The sequence below is a fragment of the Xiphophorus maculatus genome, chromosome 7 (genome assembly GCF_002775205.1).
Source record: "Xiphophorus maculatus strain JP 163 A chromosome 7, X_maculatus-5.0-male, whole genome shotgun sequence".
NCBI classification, from domain to species: domain Eukaryota; kingdom Metazoa; phylum Chordata; class Actinopteri; order Cyprinodontiformes; family Poeciliidae; genus Xiphophorus; species Xiphophorus maculatus.
In genome coordinates, this window is record NC_036449.1 from 10,483,452 (window position 1) to 10,504,032 (window position 20,581).

The 20,581-nt window shown below is 40.9% G+C and overlaps 1 protein-coding gene and 1 long non-coding RNA gene across 6 annotated transcripts in view; one reads left to right on the forward strand and one right to left on the reverse strand.

Annotated features, from left to right (window-relative positions):
• Positions 1–209: 209 nt before the first annotated feature.
• tbc1d4 (TBC1 domain family member 4) overlaps positions 210–20,581 on the reverse strand; it is a 37,700-nt gene continuing 17,328 nt past the window's right edge. The window contains exons 7-23 of one of the 5 annotated variants that reach the window (XM_023336488.1): positions 20,396–20,528; positions 20,190–20,281; positions 19,927–20,037; positions 17,927–18,049; positions 17,343–17,402; positions 15,192–15,409; positions 14,550–14,687; positions 11,276–11,433; positions 9,922–10,134; positions 8,731–8,895; positions 8,460–8,618; positions 7,100–7,200; positions 6,855–6,998; positions 3,778–3,937; positions 3,480–3,649; positions 2,511–2,687; positions 210–1,892 (exon numbers count right to left, since the gene is read on the reverse strand). In XM_023336488.1, the coding sequence (XP_023192256.1) occupies positions 1,662–1,892; positions 2,511–2,687; positions 3,480–3,649; positions 3,778–3,937; positions 6,855–6,998; positions 7,100–7,200; positions 8,460–8,618; positions 8,731–8,895; positions 9,922–10,134; positions 11,276–11,433; positions 14,550–14,687; positions 15,192–15,409; positions 17,343–17,402; positions 17,927–18,049; positions 19,927–20,037; positions 20,190–20,281; positions 20,396–20,528 (2,553 nt within the window). In that variant the 3' untranslated portion in view covers positions 210–1,661. Of the gene's footprint in view, positions 1,893–2,510; positions 2,688–3,479; positions 3,650–3,777; positions 3,938–4,269; positions 4,380–6,854; positions 6,999–7,099; positions 7,201–8,459; positions 8,619–8,730; positions 8,896–9,921; positions 10,135–11,275; positions 11,434–14,549; positions 14,688–15,191; positions 15,410–17,342; positions 17,403–17,926; positions 18,050–19,926; positions 20,038–20,189; positions 20,282–20,395; positions 20,529–20,581 lie in introns of those variants that run through there. The other 4 variants (XM_023336489.1, XM_023336491.1, XM_023336490.1 and 1 more) reach the window with 4 other exon arrangements.
• LOC111609237 lies at positions 10,057–15,272 on the forward strand. The gene is made up of 3 exons (XR_002753000.1): positions 10,057–10,143; positions 14,829–14,913; positions 15,183–15,272. It is a non-coding gene; the product is annotated as an uncharacterized LOC111609237 (long non-coding RNA).

Sequence of the window (20,581 nt, forward strand, 5' to 3'; positions counted from 1 at the left end):
AAGTCGATAATTCCTCAATATTTGTTTCAGTGGCATATTATTTCACTTATAATGTTTGAAAAATGTCTTATTATACGTGAAATAATCTGCTTGTGTAATTAATACGTTTTTGTCAATATTGAGGAATTATTGACTTAAAACAAGTTCCTATATCTTGCTGGAAAGTTGCTTGTAAGTTAATTGTGTCTTATATCAAGTGTACTAAGACATTTGCTCTAGAAACTAGACTAGACTACAATACTTGGTAAGATTTTGTGTTTTTGCAGACAAATTTTTTTTCTGTCGAATGGCACCTTTGACTTTCTGCAAGATGGTTTCCAGTTTGGAGTGGTTTTGCTCTCTGTATGTTTGTATGTTCTCTTTGTGCAAAGGTGGATTCTATTCAGGTACTCCAGCTTCTTCTCAGTAAAAAAACACGACTGTTAGGTCAAATGTCAATTGTCTGTTCTGTGTGTCACTCTTTCCCAATACCACCAGTACCAAACTCCCAACACTCCACCCTCCAGCCCTGCCAGCATAAGGGAGGATAGTTGGATGGGTGAATGCTTCAATTTCCTTCTAATTCACAATTACATGCAAATTGCATTGATGTGTCAAATTCAATCATGAAAAAATACATTGTAGTTGTCACTGAGACAATGTGAAACAGATCGACAGCTATGAATACTTCTGAGAGGCGCTGCAGAAACTGAAGCGATAGTGCCTTCGCAGAGCTTTTTCTTTTGTTTTTTTAAGTGCAGCAGCGTGTACATTCAGAACCCGTCTCCACCTCAGTCTGTTTAGTCTGCGCCTCTCGGGGAGCGCGAGCTCTGCCTCGGAGTCTGAAGGCGGTGCTAAAAGAGAGACGACTGGCGCGGCCCGCGTCTTACAGGAAGCCGAGGAGGCAGGCGACCTCACATCCTGCCTGAGATCTGGAAGAGACGTTTCCTGAGAAAACTGCACTCTGAACGATCTCTAGCGATGCCACACTCCAGTTCTGCTGAAGAGTAACGTCGACCTTCGCGGAGAAGAGAATGGACGCGATTAGAACGACCCACGAGGAGACGTTACATTCATAAAAACGTCGAGTGATTAAAATGTAATAAAGCGAAGCTTTCATTGGAGACAATGGTGCAAAAGAACAACAAAATGCTCCCCCGATCAGACACTGGTAATGGCTGTAAATAGACTTCACAAGGTCTGAAAAAATGATGTCTCAACAGGCAGCTTCTGTGGAGTCACTCTGTCAGGCAGTAAATACATCCAGGCAGTGTGAATAAGGAAATTCCCCCATGAATAGAGTCAAAACTCCGACCATTGCAGGATGTTGTGGCCGTTGATTCTACCTCCTAACCGGTCGTGAATCAGATGAGAGAAACATTGGCTTTTCTGCGCTATGGAAACCCTGAAATCATCCTCCCACCACTCTTTTTATCTGCTCATCAAACACAACCAAGATGTTTCCCCATGCAGTCTGTCTGTCTCAAGACTTCAAACATTTACAAAACGCAGCCACACTTCATCACAGAAGTAAAGTGGAACTCGTCAGCTTTCCACCACTGAGCAGTCTTCACTTGACAGTTTGTGGATCTGAGTCGCTGCATCTGCCCAAACGCAGCCAACCCGGCTCCACTCCCCCCCCCCATCCTCCCTCCATCCCCACCTACTCCCTCCTGTTGCCATCAGGGCTTCTTGGCTGAGGTTTTGGCTTTCCCGTTGGGTCCTGTTTTGATCTGGGTCATCTCCACATCTGTCAGGGCATCAGGGGGGAGGCTGAAGCGCATGCGTTCAATGGTCCTCTGGTAGGTTGCCCTCTCTTGCTCCAGGGAGCGAATCATGTGCTTCATTTTGCTCTCCCGAGAGAGGAAGTTCTCCACGCTCGTCTCCAGAGTCTGAATCTTCTGTCTTGCAGCCTGCAGGACAGAGAGAATGCACCTCAGTCGACGCTGTTGCAAAACGGACACTTAAATCTGAAAATCTTGAAGACTACAACACAAGAAGTGCAATTTCGCACCGCAGCCTGGGAGGATAATGTCAGTAATCACCGTAATGCATCTAAATGTACATTTCATCCACAGTCTTGAAATGACTTGTTGAGTTTTATAGGAGTCGCATTTCAGCTTCCAAAACATTGACCCTCTAGTGATTTTCTCTCGCTAAATCAGACACGAGAGCACCTGAAGAACTTTTAAACCTCTATTAATATGAAGCTCATCAGGTGCGACTTTATCAGTCCTCCTCCACAGATTCACACTTCACTGAAATGATTGAAGTACGTGGAGAACATAACAGTTTGCAGGCCTTTTGTGTCTTCAACAGTCTCTCATTACCGCTGTGTTTTCCACTGATGTATTACTGCCATCTACAGGCAATCTGAGGCAATGACATTTTGCAATTACACACAGCTTCTTCTAGATTGCACAAATTGGCATTGTTTCAGCGAATCGTGACTCTTTGCACAAGAATATATCCTCTCAACAGTATTCTGGTTTACCATTTAAACATGTGATACCGCACTTTTTCTCCCTTACTTGAAGTTTTTCCAGCAGATCCATGTTCTGTTTCTTCAGCTGCACGTTCGTCTTCTCTAATTTGTCGAGGCGCTCCGAGTCGTCGGGTGGCGGCCCGGCGTCCAACATCTCATCCTGCAGGACGTGGTACTCAACTTCATATGCATGCAGCTGCTTGGAGATGTCCATCTCCATAACCTAGTGATCCAGAATAAGCTCCAGTGAGGTTGTTTATCCTTAACTTAAAAGTGTAAATTTTTCTACACTTTTTGTTTACACCAATGTTTCAGACATATAAAGCCTGGAGATAAAATGTGTATTGCAATAGCCTTACTTTGTTTGTAAAACATTGATTTTTGGGGGGCACACCTGTTGAATTTAAAGATGTCTAAAGTCCAAAAACATACGACATTGCTCTTTTTGATTCAGTCAGTGAATCGCAATAAAACTACTGATGGGTATCATGCTAAAGTTAAAGTATGCCGTTTGTATGTAAACCAAAATAAAAAAATCTTAATTGTTAAGCTATGTTGGACTTTTGTTCTTTATACAGCCAAGAGTTTTCAAGATTCTCTAGGAAAGCAATGACAGGGCAGGTTGAAAATTTTAAATGATTCATTTAGAGACACAGCAGATGTGCTCCAGTCAGATGAAACCAAAACTGAACTTTCTGGCCTGGACCCAAAGTAAAGTGTTGTGGTGACAGAATCATGCTGTGGGAATGATTTCAGTTAGTAAGAAAAAAATATTCCCTGTCTTGATCCATAAAAAATAAAAATCCCAATAAAATTACACTAAAGCTTGTGCAAGGGGAGTGGAAACTTTTACAAGGTTCTGCATAAAATACATACTGCATGTATATTTTATTTTTTTTACATTCGTGTTCTGTGTTTGTCTTCACAAGTTGGCAAAACCAAAACAGATGCTCAATAACGAGAAAATTTTAGTATTACTTTGCATCAATGCATTGCATTAAATCCCTTACGGTACCTTGGTAATGGTTTGCTCCATCTGTGTTTGTGTGAGCGTGGGGAGTGTAGTTTTCAGGTAGTCCACGATGCTCTCGAAGCTGTCACATTCCACTATCTCCCTCTCATGGCTGCTCAGCAGACAGAGGGCCACTTTAAAGATCACCTCAGTACCCTGCACAAACACTAAATCTAACCACATAAAACAGAGAAGAAGCATCAGAAAAGCGTTAATGCACTCTCCAACACTGGAGGTGAAGCAGATATAATTCTGCTGAGGCATTTGGCTGCAATAAGAGAACCCTATGTTCTGGCTTTACCAAAGATGCGGGACACGAAGCCAAGGGGGAACTGTGAGGCGAAGAGCGTGAGGAACCAAGGCGCGGCGTAGAGGCTCGGCCCGATCTCGTACTCCTCCAGGTGACTGTAAAGTTCCCGGTGGTAGTCGTGCAGCAGCCTGGAGAGCTGGTACATCTGAATCTGGAGTACAACAGAGACAAAACGGCAACCTCAGGTCGGAACAAACTGGTAGAACTGGATCTGGAAGAGACAAGTTTTCCATAAGAAATTTAAGAATCAATGAAGGATTTTTTTTTTCTCTCCCCCATTCAACCGCAACGCTGGTAAAGTGAAAGCAGTGTTGCTTTAAGGACTTGCTCAGACAAGGCTGTGCGTCTGATGAACTGCAATAACTCTTTTTACAGTATGAGACAGCAAGCAGCGAAGACAGGAGAAGCAGAAGTTAGCTCGGGCTAAAATTAGACTCTCAGCTTTTACAATTTCCTCAAAGTAACAAAGACGACAACCGATACCTGAACCTCCTCCTGAAGCACAAAGAAAACAGCACAAATATGTCAGGGAACGTCTTTAAAGACCAAAACCGTTGCAGGGAGGGAAACAGCAGGCTTCTGCTCGGCTGAACGGTTACCTGGAGGAGATTAAACATTACCCCCCCCCCCCCCCCCCCCCCCCCGGTCGATGCTTCAACTATGGTGAGGTCAGCTGATGTTTAACTGGAGCTAACAGAGCAGGTGTGGTCTGACAGAGAGGTGGAGACACGCTGCTGTCAGCAAATCACACCAATAAAAGGTGGCAGGCAGATGACCGAATGGAGGAGTACACTGTGCATGGTTTTAAACAGGTAGTAAATGTGATTTTTTTGTGTGTGTGTCTGTGCATTCAAAACACATTCACAAAAGTGGAATCTGCACTTGTCACTCCCGTCAAAAGCAATTTTAAAAAAAGGCAATAAAGACAAAAAGCATAAAACTGTAAGAAAGTATTTTAAAATGATACATAAATAATGCCACAAAGTCAACAAATGTTTGGTAAAACTAAAATCAACTCAGAAAGAATTCCTGCACATTCTCAAGCTCGTGATGACATTACACAAGAAAACTGGGTAACACTTTATTTGACGGGTTGTGAATAAGACTGTCATGACACCATCATTAACATGAGTAAGTCTTCATGAATATTTATGACTGTTGTCATAAAGTGTCATGACACTTTTAATACCAAGTTGACATTATTCAAAATGTCTTTATTATGACAACTTGTCATTAACCAAGAAATCATGATCTGACATTATTATTTTTATAAAAGTATCACTGATTAAACTTTAAAAATTATGTAGCTTTATGTTATTAAAGCTAAAGTTTAATCAGTAATACTTTTACAACAAACAACCCATCAAATAAAGTGTTATCGAAAACTGAATGGTGTGTTTCATCATCTTGTCTTCTCCACTTTTGGTGATAGAGAGGATCGGGCGCCATAGTTTTTACAGTTAAATGTTTCAGTGTTTTATCCATGGCGTAATGCCTAAAATATTTAAACTATGGAGTAGGTCTGGACTGCTGGTGTGCAAACTCGGGTTCTGGGCTGTTGTTAAGTTGCTCTAAATGCGCATTATTCTTAGGAAATAAATTGAAGCCATGTGCATTTACTGGATAACAGTACTGATTATAGTGCAAATCACATTGTGCCTTTCCTTTTCCACTTGGAGAACGCAGGAGCTAAAAGTAGTTAAATGTTTATTTGTTTAAACAAAGAGTAATTTTCTCTCAGTCTCATAAAGACTGAAATGGTTCTGTCCCATTATTTTCTAAGGATTTCCTTTGCTTGTGAACAATGTTATGGAGAACTCAGCAGAGATTTTATTAATGAACAATTTTAAATACTTAAAAGTCTTAATGATTCAGTATTCATTATTGCAAACAGCACTATTTGTTGACGAGGGGAAATTACTTTGTTCAATGATACTATAAAACATTACAGTTTTTTTTGTAATTAATGTCATCAGCAGCCTTTATCAAGTATTTGTGACAAAATGTCCAAAGTGGCCAAACAGCAAGCAGGAAGGTCAACACAGGTCAGAATCTGAACCCTTTGGCGATGTTCCCATCCCAGCTGTTCATCCAGAACGACTCATCAGGCCCTCAGCAGTCGGACAAAACTGTCCCTGCAGTGTTTTGTAAAAGTATTAGGGCCACTGGAGCATTTTTTTTAATTTATTTTGTTTAGGGCCAGAACTTAATGTGTTAATTTTGATTAATTAATTACATCGATTTTAACGTGTTAAAAAGTTTTACTCTTTTTTTTTTTTTTGTTCGTTTTACAAGCAAAAGCAAAAGACAACGAAGCCGCTTGTCTTGGACCTCTGCGGGTTGATTTTTGCCTCAATAAGTAACCTGATAGGACTCTGGAAGAGGCCGTTGTTGTGTGTACGTTGTGCACAAAGGAGTCGGCCTGTAACCGAAGCCTAAAATGCCATCTAAATGCAAAACGTGCTGCAGCAGCACAGAAGTACCCAACACTAATGTGAGTGTCCATGGTGCACATTTCTAAGTATTTTTTTTCCAAAGATGTTCTGTGAATGCTGAATGGATATAACAGTGCTTTTGCCCGAATCTGATGGTTAAATAATACAAATAACAGATGAAAAGCAACAAATATCTTTGATGTTCAGCTCCTACGTCTATTTATTCAGTGACGTAGCTGCAAAAAGGGTTTTTGAATTAAAGATGTTGCTTAATTCGTCAATATATGGTCTTCAATCAAATTGTGATCAATTAATTACAAACCTTGAAATTAACTCCATTAAAAATTACCACTAATTTCGTTACAGTACAAACACAAGCTTTGATGAATTGTATTATGTGAAAGACTAAAGCAAAGTAGTGCATTGAGAATAGCTGATGGTTTTCAAGATGTTTTATTTTAATAATAGTAAAATAAAAATCCTGAACATGCAGACAATGCTACAAGAGAATATAAAAAACACTTAAGTGCAAAAGTCTTCACCAGTTTTGATGTGAAAAATATTTCTGTGCACTCATGAGTTCGCTTTTGTTCGAGTGGCATGTCAAAGCAGCCGATCGGTGTGTGCGCTGACCTGCAGTGAAACCATGTCGGGTCGGTACTGCCGCCTGATGCCCAGGTCGTACATCAGGAACTTCAACAAGTCGAAAGCTTGCTCTTCCCTCATGTGGAGCAGCAGCACTCCGGCCACAAAGCTGATGCCCTGGCAGTAGCCAACCTGTGGAGAATAAATAAGAAAAGGACGATTTATAATGACGTTGAGGAGATCCTTTAGTATAAATGTTTTTGCGAGGAGAGCAAAAAGGACTAGAGGATTACCTCTGTGTCCATCAGAGAGTAAGCCTTCAGCAAATTGTAGAGGGAAAGTTGGCCTGCTCCAAGCTGGGCTGAGAAGTACTGGTGGGTGGGGAAGGTCCGGCCTGAGAAGGGAGTTGGATTTACAACTACAAACTTTTGTTATAAAAACAATGCTTCATGTGAGATCTTAATAAACTATTTGCTGTTTGTAATTTTATGCATCACTGAGTAGTGGGACCACAGTTTCAGTTTTCCCATTGAATTTATTCTAGATCACAACCCATTTCACTGTGCACAGCTTGCAGACCTAATATAGGAAATGACTGTTGGGTTTTTAATCTAACCAATCGAGGTAATCGCTAACAATATTAGTGGCTTTTACCCTTTTATTGTTATAGATAATATGAGGGACTATATTGGCTGCTGCACCTTCCTCCAAACAGCTGTTGGTTTAGTGACGAGTGGCACAGAGAGCAGCTCAAACACTAGTCTTTAAATCTCATGGTGGTGAAATTCAAGTACCAAGTTCATAAACCTTTAAATAAGCTGTATTATCAACAAATTAAAACAGAAAGTAGTCAAATTTTAGACAAGCACTTCAGAAATTCAAGACAATCTTGGAACCATCTGGACTGTGAGTTAAGTTGGAAAGAATTTAATTTCTAATTTAAACCATGTTTTGGAGTACTCTATGGACTTTGGGAAAATAGTAATTTCTGCTACTGTAACTTTTAAGTATTCAGCTTAAGAAATGCAAGAAGCATTCAAATTCACTTGTAACTCAAATTCTAAAATTATTTATTAATCCCAAAGGGAAACTAAAAAACTACTAAATTGTTATTTAATTATTTAAAATAATTATATATACTTAATTACTGTGCATTTAATTTAATGATGTAATTACTTTAAATAATTTAGTTACTAAATTCAATACTCAAGAATTTAGCTCAGCAGCAGATTTGTATTTGTGTTTTAAATCCAACATATTAACTAAATCTCCGATCCATGTGTAGAAAAAAAAAATGTCTTTCTTCCTACAATTGTAGCAAAAAGAGAAGCATTAACTTCCATGTGCCTCCGTTGTTTTTAGGTGCTTTTGAAAGCTACACACAACTGTCATCCGACTTCCTCACATCTCTTTCACCCTGGCAAAGAAATATCTGCACAACTCATCGCAAGGAAAATCAGTCACAATACATTTCTAAACAAGACACACGGAAAGCTTTATTTCTGCTTCTTATAGATTTTCTTTTCTGATGAAGACTTCTGCTCGCTTCTGCCTGCAGTGGGGCATGGATGAGAATATTTCCCCTTTTGTTGTGTTTAATCCCAGTAGGGCCGCGTGGTTAAGCAGAGGTCACCTAACGGTGAGCACGCCCACCTAAGTCCACCAGAATGGCGTGCTGCTGTGCGGTGAGCTGCTTCAGCAGGTCGTAGTAGGGGGTGTCTGGAGCTTGCTGGCGCTGGGGCAGTCTGTGCTGCAGCCGATGCTGATGGGAAAGGAGTAACCAGACCTCCCCGCGTCTGCTCTTTGGAACTCCTGCAGAAAAACAAACAAATAAACCAAGTATAAGGAAGGTAACATTTAATAACGTTAGCCTTGTAAAGTGCATTTCAATCCACGCTCACACACCCATGCGCTTCCCTCTCACCCTGGCAGACGGCTCTGTATATGTCCTCCTTGTCCTGCGGGTTTGTGGTTCTGCCTGGAGCTGTTAGCTTTCTCTCCCAGAGCGCCTGAGCCTCCTTGGAGCAGGTACACACTTCCTGGTAGTCGAGCTTCGTTTTGCGGATGTGCAGCTCATCTCGACTCGCTTCGGTTGAATCAGGAGGACGAAAAACAGATAAGGGAAACAAACTGAACATCGCTCCGCTAAAGAGGGCATAAAAAGGACAGGCAAAAACCACCAGGAGAGGATGCAGACCATCAACCGTTTAGCTAAGGTGGAAACACAAGACACAAATGCCACAATAACACCAAATAGAAACTGGAAAACAAAAGTTGATCACCCCCACCGCCAACCCCGTAACATGCAGAAAAAAAAGGAAAGATGAACTGAATGACTCTTACAGCTGGCCACTAGTATCATGCAAAACCTCTTCCCTGATCCCAAAGGCTTCTGTTATTATGCTTACCTTCTATAGAAAACAGTTTTGTACTGTAAGGTCCTCAGACCAGCATTGACGTCAAAATATCAGACAAACAAGAAGAGATGTGTTGGTGTTGGATTAAAGTGCATTAAAGTGATGCGCTCTTTTCTTAACATCAGTCTGTGTATATAATGGGATTCATTCAGTAGACGGAGTTTGAATAAATTAACTTTTCAAAATGATCTAAATTTATTGAATACTGTACAGCTATAGCAAATCTTTAGTTCATGATCTCACATTCAAGCTGCAGAGTTTGTTGACACGTTTCCTCTTAGGATGTTGTTGTGCTAAGCACTGATATCCAGGTTTGGATTTCAAACACAACATCATCGCTAATTGGTAACATTTCAGCTAATTTCTCAGCTGAGCTCTTTTTTTCCCAAAGCTTTTTTCATATAAGTATAAGTTAGCCTAACAATAAGCTAAAACCTAAACATAGTTGAAAAGTTATTTAAAAATGACCATTTATGCTCTTTAAGCTGTGCTGGTGCAATGAAACCTTTTATACAGCATGTTACATTTTTTACAAGCTGAACAACAGGGAGAGAACTACTAGTGAGGGGAAAAAATTCCTGTTTCAGCAAGTATGAGGACATTATAAGCACCATGTGTCCTTCATGTGACCAGCAAAGAATGAGCTGCAGGCTTTAAATGCCACTTTTTGGTGCGGTGGAGAGGGGATTTACGCTCACCTTCCAGCCTCTGATTCTCCTTTTCCATGCGCAGCAGGAGGATCTGCTGGTGGATGGCAGTTTTCCAGAGAGCTCTGTAATCGGCTCCTGTCTTCTTGGGCTTCTTATCGGCCGGCTGATCAGATGCCGGGGATAAAAGGCGCCTCAAAGGGTCCAGACCCGGGTCCGAGGCACGGGGAGACAGAGGCAGCAGCTCCGTGGCATCAGAGTCGTCTGCAAAAAGTGAGTTAACACAGGAACGCGTGCTTAAAATTCACTTTGCTTTTCCATATAACAATAAGTATGATTTACTAGCAGTGTTGAGTCCGCAGAGGATTTTAGAGGATAGCGAGTGCAGCTCCACACAGCTGCTTTTAATTTAGGATTTGTTGTCTGGAGTGGTTCTCAGCTATTAAAAGCACCTGCTTTCACACAGACAAAAAAAATACTGACAAAAGTATTTAACTTATTCCAAAATTGACAGAAAAAATGGAGCATTTTGAAGTAAACAAAGATGTTTTCTGAACCCAGGGGATATCCAGTCAGAAATACACAGACAAGATACCAAATTAAAATCAGAAGGAGATTTATTTAATTTTTGCCTAGTCTCACTGATAAACAACAATGGATATGACTCTCATTGTGGTTCATTAGTCTGAAAGATGGCTTTGTAACCCTTTCAGTGACTTTGTTTCTTATCAGTGTTTCAGTTTCTTTAGTTTAGGGCAAGGTATGTTTCTTTTTGGGACATTATGGTCTTCTTCATGTTGCCAAACAGAGTCTATTTGGTTACAGGTCAGGTCAGTTACCAGGTCTAGTGAAACTGAAGGGGGAAAAAGTTAACTCTTTGTAAGTAATTACTGCATTAATGTGTAATCTTTTGCATAGACGTCTGCTGTGGTTAGTTTATTTAACTGGAATTACTATTGCAGTCTTTAAAAACGCATGTGCAGATTTATCAAATTTAAAAGTTGTCGCATTTATTTATATTTCATTTCATATTGATTTACAAAAGGAAATCTCACCGAGACACAAAACAAAATATTCTCTAAGAACAGAACTTTTGTATTGCAGAAAACATTTTCTGTGCACCACTACTCAGAGAACTGATATAAAACTGAGTGAAATGACAACAAATATTTCAATAACTCTAGTAATAATACTGTATCTTTGGAATATCAGCCAAAGTATACGCATGTTATCAAAGTACCTTAACTTAATAGCTCTGTCATTACACTGACATTTGCACACAATATTCATGCCACAACATTTTCCTGTCGGTACATTGGCAACTTTCATTAAAGCAGAGGACACAGATTACATGTTGCACATAATGATTCCTTGTAAAACAGCTTAAAGGATTATGTTACCACACCTGTGTCCTGCATAGATGCAGATGGCTTGTTCATGGGTGAGGAGACCCGCAGGAAGATCTTCTGTCTCCAGGAGACCCTGCGTGGGGTCAGAGGGAGACCTCCGCTCAGAGAGTCATTGCTGCAGCTTGACAGCGTCCTTTTCCTGCCTTCTCCATTGCTACAAGAAAGGACAGATGTGTCAGAGACACCTGATAAAGGAGTCAGGTGTCACATTACACCAACTCTCTTCAACCCCTCTAATAATGGCAGACACAAACCAAACACAAGCACAACAGGAAAACTGATCCAGCTTTCTGGACAGCTCAGTTCATAAGTGGCGAAGCTGAACCCTCCGAAAAAGCAGCAGCCACACACCGATTCCCCAGTGTCCGTGTTAATAAAGCAGCAGTAAACAGAAGAGACATCGGCCACGGCTGAGGCGCATGCACTTCTGTTCTTTCTGAAAAAGAAGTTGATTGTCAGCGAAGGAGAAGAGACCGGTGATGGGAGTTTCCTAAAAACTTTACGTTCACAACCTGTCCGCAGACATCCCAGCTGTAGAAATACAATCTAGACAGTCTGACAGAGGTGGGTAAATGCAAACTTTCACAATCCTGGTTACTAGAATATATAAAAACTTTTATGAATCCATTACTGTAAGACCATGGGCGGGGAAGGGAGAGGTCAGTGGCATAGCAAAGAGCATAGGGGAAGGTCCTGCAAACTGTGCGCTTGGTCAGATGTTCGGACTAAGCGCACAGTTTTCCCAGAATGCCATACTGCACCTTTTATTGACGTGGAGGAATTTATTTGCACAATATTTACTTTGCGCAAATACATTTAGATATGTTAAATGTCAAATTTATTGTTTCTTTATCTAATCTTATACATTGTAAATCATTTTCCCTGACACTATGAGGTTTTTGAAGAATGAATTCAATGAGTGACAAACATTCAAAATAACTAAAGCCTTTAATGGGAAAGGTCAGATCTTCAACGGCAAATTGATTTCCAAAAATTAAAAAGAAAATTAACAAAGAGAAATAATTATTTCCACCTCTTGCTGATAGTCACAAAACGCTTGAGCAATCAGTAAGCATTGTCAGAACACAAAAACTTGCCTGAACATGTGAGCTATGGGAAACAGGAAGTGACCTTGGTTCAAGACTAATGTCACTGACACAAACAATCCGGCTCCGACTGCTACTCCATGCATGCCCCAGTCACTTCTTAAAATTCCTCCCATGACACATTTTCTCTAACGTTTCTCTGCTGTTAACTCAAGCAGGGCGTCGTCAGAAAAGCTTTGGGCGCCAAAAGGGTCTCAAAACACAATCAGAAAGAAAACCTCAGAGAGTACAATTCATATTCAGCACATTCAAAAACCAAAGCTAAAATATCTGATCCATAATCTGGGAACGACGCAGTTCAAGAATAAAAAGTTGATTCTTTGGATGCCACCGTGGAGTCTGGCTGCTCGGAGAGCAAACAACACCTCCCGGTCCGCTGCGCTGCATCTCATTTCTAATGGAAATGTTAACCTTTACTTTCTGCCATCTGGACATCCGAAGAGACAGAACCCACTTCTCAGACACACCGCGGTCTATCCTGCTTTCATTGACGAACCAAACACGGTCATTGATTAGCCGAAGGTTGCCGACGACAACCTTCCAAAATGAGAAAAAAAAAAAGAAGAAGAAATTTGCAAAGCTTGTTAGGTTTTGAATTGTGCAGCATCTTGCAAAAAAACTTCGCATCCTGTGTTGTTAAAATCAAAAACTTCAATGTGTTTCATGGTACCGATGAACAACAAAGTGCTACACTGTTGTGAAGTGGAAGGAAAGTGGTATGTGCTTTGAAATATGTTCTTCAAATAAAAACGAGAAAAGTGTGATTTACTCTGATACCCCTAAATAAAATCTAGAGCACCCGTCTGCTTTAAGAATTCACCTGATTAATAAGTGGAATTCACCTGTATGAGATTTAAAGTTAGCATAAATACAACAGGTTGTAGAGAATATTAAGGAATATTCAGAATCATGAAGATACAGCCTACAGTTCAGGGAGAAAATGGTGGAAGAGTTAAATGCAGGATTGGGTTTTAAAACAATATCCCAAGCTTTGAACAAATCGGAGAGCAACCTTTTAAAGAGTACAGCCCAACTGCAAACCTAACATGGACGTGGACGTCCGCTTAAACTCACAGGCCCATCTGGTGACGGGACAAGTATTAGTCATGTAATCCTCTAATCTGAGCTTTCTGGAAGAAAGTCATTGTTGAATGAAGCCTATGTAAAGTCCAAAGGCATAGCAAATGGATAGAAGAAGGTGATCTAGATGGATGAGAACAAAACTGAACTTCGGAACTAAGAAGTAAAACGCAATCACCATTGTGGTGATGCACTGTGAAGGTGTTATGTTGTGGGGATGCAGTGGCAGCTGGTCCATAGGGGGCGCTGCCCTCCCTGATGTGGAGGAGAGGCAAGAGGAGGGGTCTAAAAATGATCTATAAACATGATTAAAAAATTTGTACTTTCCTTAATTTCTAGATCTATAGAATCTTATCACCAACTGACTCTCATTCATCAGTGAATTTTCCCCGACAGATTCCTGTCAGATAAAGCTGGTAGAGACAATCCGAAATAACTTACAGCCATATTTGCAAAGAAAGTATTGGTCACAGGGAATGAACACAAATTAACTCCGTATCTCAGTTTCAACCCTTTTTACTAATGAAAAAGAGTTGGAAACAAGTTATTAATTTCCTTCCATTACTACAAAAATGTGATGCTTTGTGTTGGTCTATCAAAAAATAAATAAAAAATAAAAATCACAATAAAATACATTTTTTTTAGCCTGGGAAAAAAAAAGCTTTAGTGGTATTGTCACGTCAGAAGAATGAAATGCAGTTAATGACGTTTGTTCATCTCAATGAAACACGCAGGAGTTTTGCGCAAAAAGCTTTAGATGCACATGCAAATGAAACAGAAGGAGGATGTATCAATATCCCGCTCTAAACGGGAAGAAGGCCAGTCCATCTGCAGAGCCGAGAGGTGGGTTAAAAAAAAAAAAGTCTTGAAATCCAGGAAACGAGAATAATAAGTTCTACTATTCAGTTGAAAAGAGACTGGAGAGTAGAGCTGCGAGTTACAAAGTTTCAGCCAACACGGATTATGGCTACTGCCATCCCAGCAACAGGTCAGCTGTTCCCATCCCATAGAAGTCATATTCTTCATCATCAGCTGTCTGTTTATGCAAGGGAGGGGGGCGGGTGGTCCGAACCCCCCCGCTCACCTCTTGAAGCTCCCACTGTCCGTCAGCGAGCCCAGCGAACCCTGGTAAAAGCTTTTCAGGAAAGTGGGAGCGGAGAAGGTGGAGGGGAGGCTGAAGGAGGACTCCCCCTCTGAAATGCTGCGTGTTCGGGACACGTGACTGGGCGGGCCCAGCGTGAAACGCCCACAAATAAAATAAAAAGAAAATAAAGAACAAACATTACATAAAGGAAAGGAAAACAGTGAGAAATGCATGTGGGTCCAAAACACTGACAGGAAACCTGTGATGCTATTGTTTCAGAGGACAGCAGGGGAACGAGGAGGGCAGATTTTAGACTGATCAAAGTGCTGCAAATAGATTACATTGTGTGTGCAGGAACCAAAAGGTCAGTGGAATATTTTGTTAGTTTTAAAGAGATTAAGGAGATTAACTGTTAAAAAAAAAATCTACTAAATCTCAAAGCTAATCACAACAGCTCATGTCAAAAGAAAACTGCAAAATGTGCAAAAGATTAATTCCTAAATCTGTAAAAAGAAAATAATAATAATAATAATAATAATAATAATAATAATAATAATAATAATAATAATAATAATGCATTTTCCTTTTTCAACAGTCTAAATAAATAATGCACAAAATGACCAATTGTTTCAGGTATTTTACCTGGTCTGCAGCAGTTCTGGGTTGACGGAGTGCTGCCTGCGGAGCGGAGCCTGTTTGGTCTGGTTGGCCGGCTGGCTCTCGAAGGAGATGCGCTTCCTCACCGGCGGGTGGCTGAAGGTGTGAGCACGCCGACGGAACTGCGGCCCGGATTCCAGCTCCTCGTCCGGGAAGGCGGGAGGCGAACCTGGCGGGGAGTGACCAGGAGACTCCTCATCCTGCTGGTTAGGACAAAATGCAAGATGTTGGTGTGAGTTTGCCGCACTTAGGTTGCAGATGTACCAAAATATTCTGCATTGCGACACAAACCCACAAAAAAAAAAAAGAAGTTGGAAATGAAATCTGCACTCACCTATTTCCTCACGATTAAACTGACTCCACGCTTAACTTCTCTACTCGCCACTATTGAACTCTGTGCCTCATGCCTGCTGGTACAACTCCCACATCTATTGTATTCTAATGGATGATGTCCTATGACTCGGAGCATCGCACACGATTGGTGGGGAGGACCTCACTGGTAACAAGTCAGCGCGAAAACCCTCCAATCTGCTCCTGTCCTGCCGTCAGAGACCTCCCTCTTGACTCCTGTCACCACGCTGGACATGCAGTGACATTTGTGCTGCCAGTTCCTATCTTTGAACACAAAATACTTCCATTTCAGTGCAGAGCAGAACTGCACAATAAACTGCCCTTTAATAAGGCCGTAAACAGAGACTCACTTCCGTGTCTCTTTGTGTCATGATGAGGCTGAGCAGACAATGCGACAGACGGATCTCAGCTGAAGTACAACTGGACATCCTGAGCGTTGTTTCCTGCTCGCTTGTACGTCCCATCCTCGTGAGGCACTCCGCAAAGTGCCTCATAAATCTATTCACGATGCAAACAGGTTTATCTGACCCACACAACATTACTTGGGAAAGCATCTCGTTTGTCTTCTACTGGGTAATGTAGGATTTTTCTGAGGAACTGTAAATCTGACTGAAGTATGCAAGGCAAAAAAATAAAATAAACCTGCAGCGGCTCACAGATTCTGAGAAGGTAGAAGATATGCGGCAACGATAAAAGAGTGAATGGAGTCTGAATTTCCTCAACCCGGCAGCTTCAGTTTTACTAAATATGATATGAGGAGTTTGAGGCAGGAGGCAAACTGGGTCATATCGGCAGATCTGAAGTGGAGGCTCTGCTGAGCTTCTGGAGATATTGCAGAGAATTTTTCTGCAGATTTCTGGGAAACGTTCTCCCGCTGATGAACAAACTCCACCAGGAGGAAACCTAAACACAGTGACGGCGTTGTTCAGCACCGCAACAACTATTTTGATTCTAATTAACCCGTTCTCGAATGGGTCCCCTAAAAATCGCTGTGAGGGCGGCAAATGGACACTCTTGATGTAGACCCTTCAAGTTTTTCCAGAAATGAAGGAAACGTTTAAAACTGATCTGGAGTAGTGTGACCAAAGTCCTACATGTACAAATAAAGTCATATTTATTAGAACAACCTGCTGGCTTTGAACTACTTCAACACTTAAAACGCTTTTAAAATTTATGTCATGAATTCAAGAAAAAACTCACTCAATATATTTTCTCCTTATATGTATCTGATCATTTAAATAACCTTAAATGTTTATTTTGAGATTAAATTAATTAGGTCAGCAGTAATGATCCTGTATCTGCAGTTTGATCAAATCATGCTGAATGCTTTTTTACAACCTCGATGCGGGTCATAAAAGCTAAAAGCTACAGCGGCCGTGTGCTAAATGGACAAAATCCTCTTAACTTCACACTGACGGGCAAACGGGACTTCGTTTCATACTCACTTCACATTCTGCACAACAGCAACAAAATTCAACCGCTTGTTACAAGCAGCTCGCTGACACCCCGGGCAAACACATTCCCGGTCAGCCGTACAGCTCGGCCTCTTGGCCAGCGGCCTTTAATCTTAAAAGCATCTGGAAACAATGCGGAGCAAAATCACGTCTTCAAGTTTGAAGAGCCCCGGAGAGAAAGCAAATCCATCACCCTGTTGTGATGCTCATGGCAAAGCTGGAGTATAAAAGGATTTAAAAAGCCGGTGGGTTAAAAAAAAAAAGAAGTGGGAATTCCCAGAATCCCCTGATAGATGCTCTGGGAATTCTCATGTTTCTCAAGGACACTTACTCTTTCGAAACTGCTAATGCTTCCCATGCTTCCCAAGCGGCCCCGCATTCTGCTGGCACCCTGGTGACAGATATCAAGAGACAACGTGAAACACGGTGCGAAAAGATACAAGTGTTTGATAAAATAAACAATTAGGGTTTATATAAAATAACTGTTTTCTTTTTAACTCTTAACGATAAAACTGCTAAAGATCGCAAAAACGCACAGTCGTGAGGAAAATCTGAAATGGGAAGATACAAAGAGGGCCGATGTTTTCAGGGTTGATAGCATTCAGTGCGATTGCCGAGCTAAGGTCTAAGAGATAATAACAGATGGCAGCAGAGACTCTCTGAATGCCTGGATCCCTTCACTAAGGAATTATTGTGTTGTCTCACTGGCAGATATGGGTCAATCCAAATCCCTTTGGATGAGCGCGACACAGAAACAGCAAAGACTGAGCCGGGTGGGGCACCAGAGAAAAAAAAAAGGTGGTTACATCCAATCAGGTGCAGAGCAATTGAAGAAACAGAAGCAAAAACTTGGAGAGAAAATATTTAACAAGGGGAAGGACTGAACTAAAAAAAAAAATCTCTACTTATTCCTACCCTTGCAAAGATGTTTTCCAGAGAGCTGGTGAGGGATGTGCGGGCTTTATTCTTGAGAATATCAAGTTTAAATCGACTGCCGGTGGCTGAGCCGTCTCCTCCAGCTGTGCTGTTTGTTGCATTCTGCAGAACATCAAGAAAATCATCATTAAATGACGTGGGAACGGTGGCCATTTTAGGTTAGAAAAGCATCAGATAAGAAGCAAATGTTAGTTGCCAAATTTAACATCCACTCCATTTTTTTCTAGTGTTTTACACCTGCATTTCTAAAGTTTAAGAACTTTACAGACTGAATGCAATTGAAGTCTAGATTTAGAAACTGTTTGTTTTAACAGAAACTTTCCCCAAACATAAGGGAATGTCTGCAAGTTTCAAAGCTTAGTGCTATTTTTATTTTAGCCTCTCATATACTCACCCGATGATGAGCACTTAATGATAGTGGAGGGTTAGGATACTTGTCAACAGTAACATTAAAAGGTGCGTGATTCGATGGTTGGTAATAGGTTTCTGGGTTTCTCTTAATAATACCTGTCAGAAAGAGCAGGGCGTTCTCTAAGACTGTGGTGTAAAAAGCAGTTTTCTCCTCTCTGATCTGTTGCTGTGTAGAATAGCTATGAGTGGATTTACCCTGAACTTTTCCCCTTTGTTAAAAAAACAACAAAAAAAAACCTAAACATCAGCTGTGGAAAACACAGATAGTCATGAGTTAGATTTCCTGAAAATCTGCCCATCTCGCTCTTTTTGGGTTTTCACTGCAGGGCCCTTTTTCTAGGAACCAGAAGTAGTTTTGTGAAGCCCATATTATTCCTATTTGTTTCCACTGCATTTACCCGATAAAACTAAAATAATACCAGGAAATGAACTTAGAAAAAGATGCCATGTAGGGAGGCAGTGTTTTTTTCCCATCTAACAGGAAGATTTAGCTAGATGAAAGACCGTGCTAAACATTTAAAATTGATAGATTATTTGCAGCATTCTAATTTACTCTTAACTCGTCAAAAGCTCATATTTTCTGTTAACTTTAAAAGTGATGTTAAAATCATCTGCATCTTTTTTTCAGGAATCAGTTGAGGAAAGGGGAACTAATTCTTTATTTTAAAAGGACAGCTCTGTGGTAAAAAGAAAATCAATTCCAATCCCAATGGATCATTGATGGATTTCTGACAAGCATTGTGTCGCCGTTATGTGTGAGGTTAATGATTCTTTGGGACACATTTGTCAGGTTTGCTTGTTAAGCATCTGTGACTACTCAAAGCTTCCTCTGACTCTGAAATGCTTTTAATACACTTTTAAAGTGTAAGCCCTGTGAAATCACTCTGTTTCTCCTTTTGTCTGCTGTTGGTACAAAACTTATGGCCTGAATAAAAAAACAAACAAAACAAAAAAAACAACTTTAAAAATAGATCACAGTTACACCTTTCACTGGATTTTATAGTGATTCCCTAAAAGAATTATAATGTGTCGTTGCTGCATTAGAATAATCAGTGAGAGATTTCTTTAAAAATCCCAGTCTATATTTTTAAGTCCTTGATCTCAGAGATAAACAAAAACCCTTATAAAGGTTTTTGTTTACCAGTCATTATACATCTGTGGATTTCACATTTTTGAACCCAAGAAAAAGTAAAAAAGCACAAAAGTGATGCATCTGCCATGGGACATTTTACACCCCCTTTCACAACTCGTGATTCTTCGATTACATTCTTTTGACTAAATATACGTCATTTCTTTTCTCTGTTTTCATTTAGAAAAAAAGAGAAAAACATGTATGATATAAACGCTAAATAATACAATTCTTTTCAAATATCCCAGCTTATTGGACTCATTGAAAACCATTCAAGTACTCAGTCCACCTAATGAAGACTGGCCCTACTTCGAATCATCAGTAACCTTGAACACAAAATGTTAGAAATTGCCAACAAGCATGAATGAGGGTAAAGTTCACTGGTTTAAATAACACTCCCATAACAGTTTTTAGATCCTCTTCAGCATAGAGAGCATACCTGAGGGGTTTCTCCGATATGAAGATGAGATTTCTGTTTGCTTTCACAGAGCTGCCTTAGATACATAATCGCCAACTCATTCTCCTCTTGGTCAGACCCAGGCTTCAGTCTCTGGAGAAACACACACCCACAAACACCTTAAAAGAAGACAACTAGAAGACGGTGTGCTTTGAAGCTAGTAAAAGGAAGCTGTGAAAACCTGAACAGCTCTCACCCAAAACCGTTAATGTGTCACTTATGGCAACAGGAGAGAGTGCGCTTACTTGAACTCGCTCGAAAATCTCTGCCTGCTCATTATCGGTCAACAGGGAGAGATATTTTTGGATTGCTAGCTTCGCTCGGGGTGGATAAAGACCTGCGGAGAGAAAACGGAGCTCTAAGAAACAGACTCATTAACGTACGGATCATCAGTACGAGTCGGGGACGCGGAGGGATGACGGGGTGTGCTGCTCGGATCGCGGGGGCTCACCCTCAATCCTCTCGCAGAGCTTGTGCAGGTCGTGCATGGGGCACGCTTCGCAGAGCTGCACCGGGGTCTTGTTGCTCTGTAAGGCTGCGGCGGTGGAGAAGGCCTGCTTCAGGGTCAGCATCACCTCGTCAACCTGATACATAAACAGAAACACAAGCTCTTCACCTCTTGCGCTTCGGTGTAATT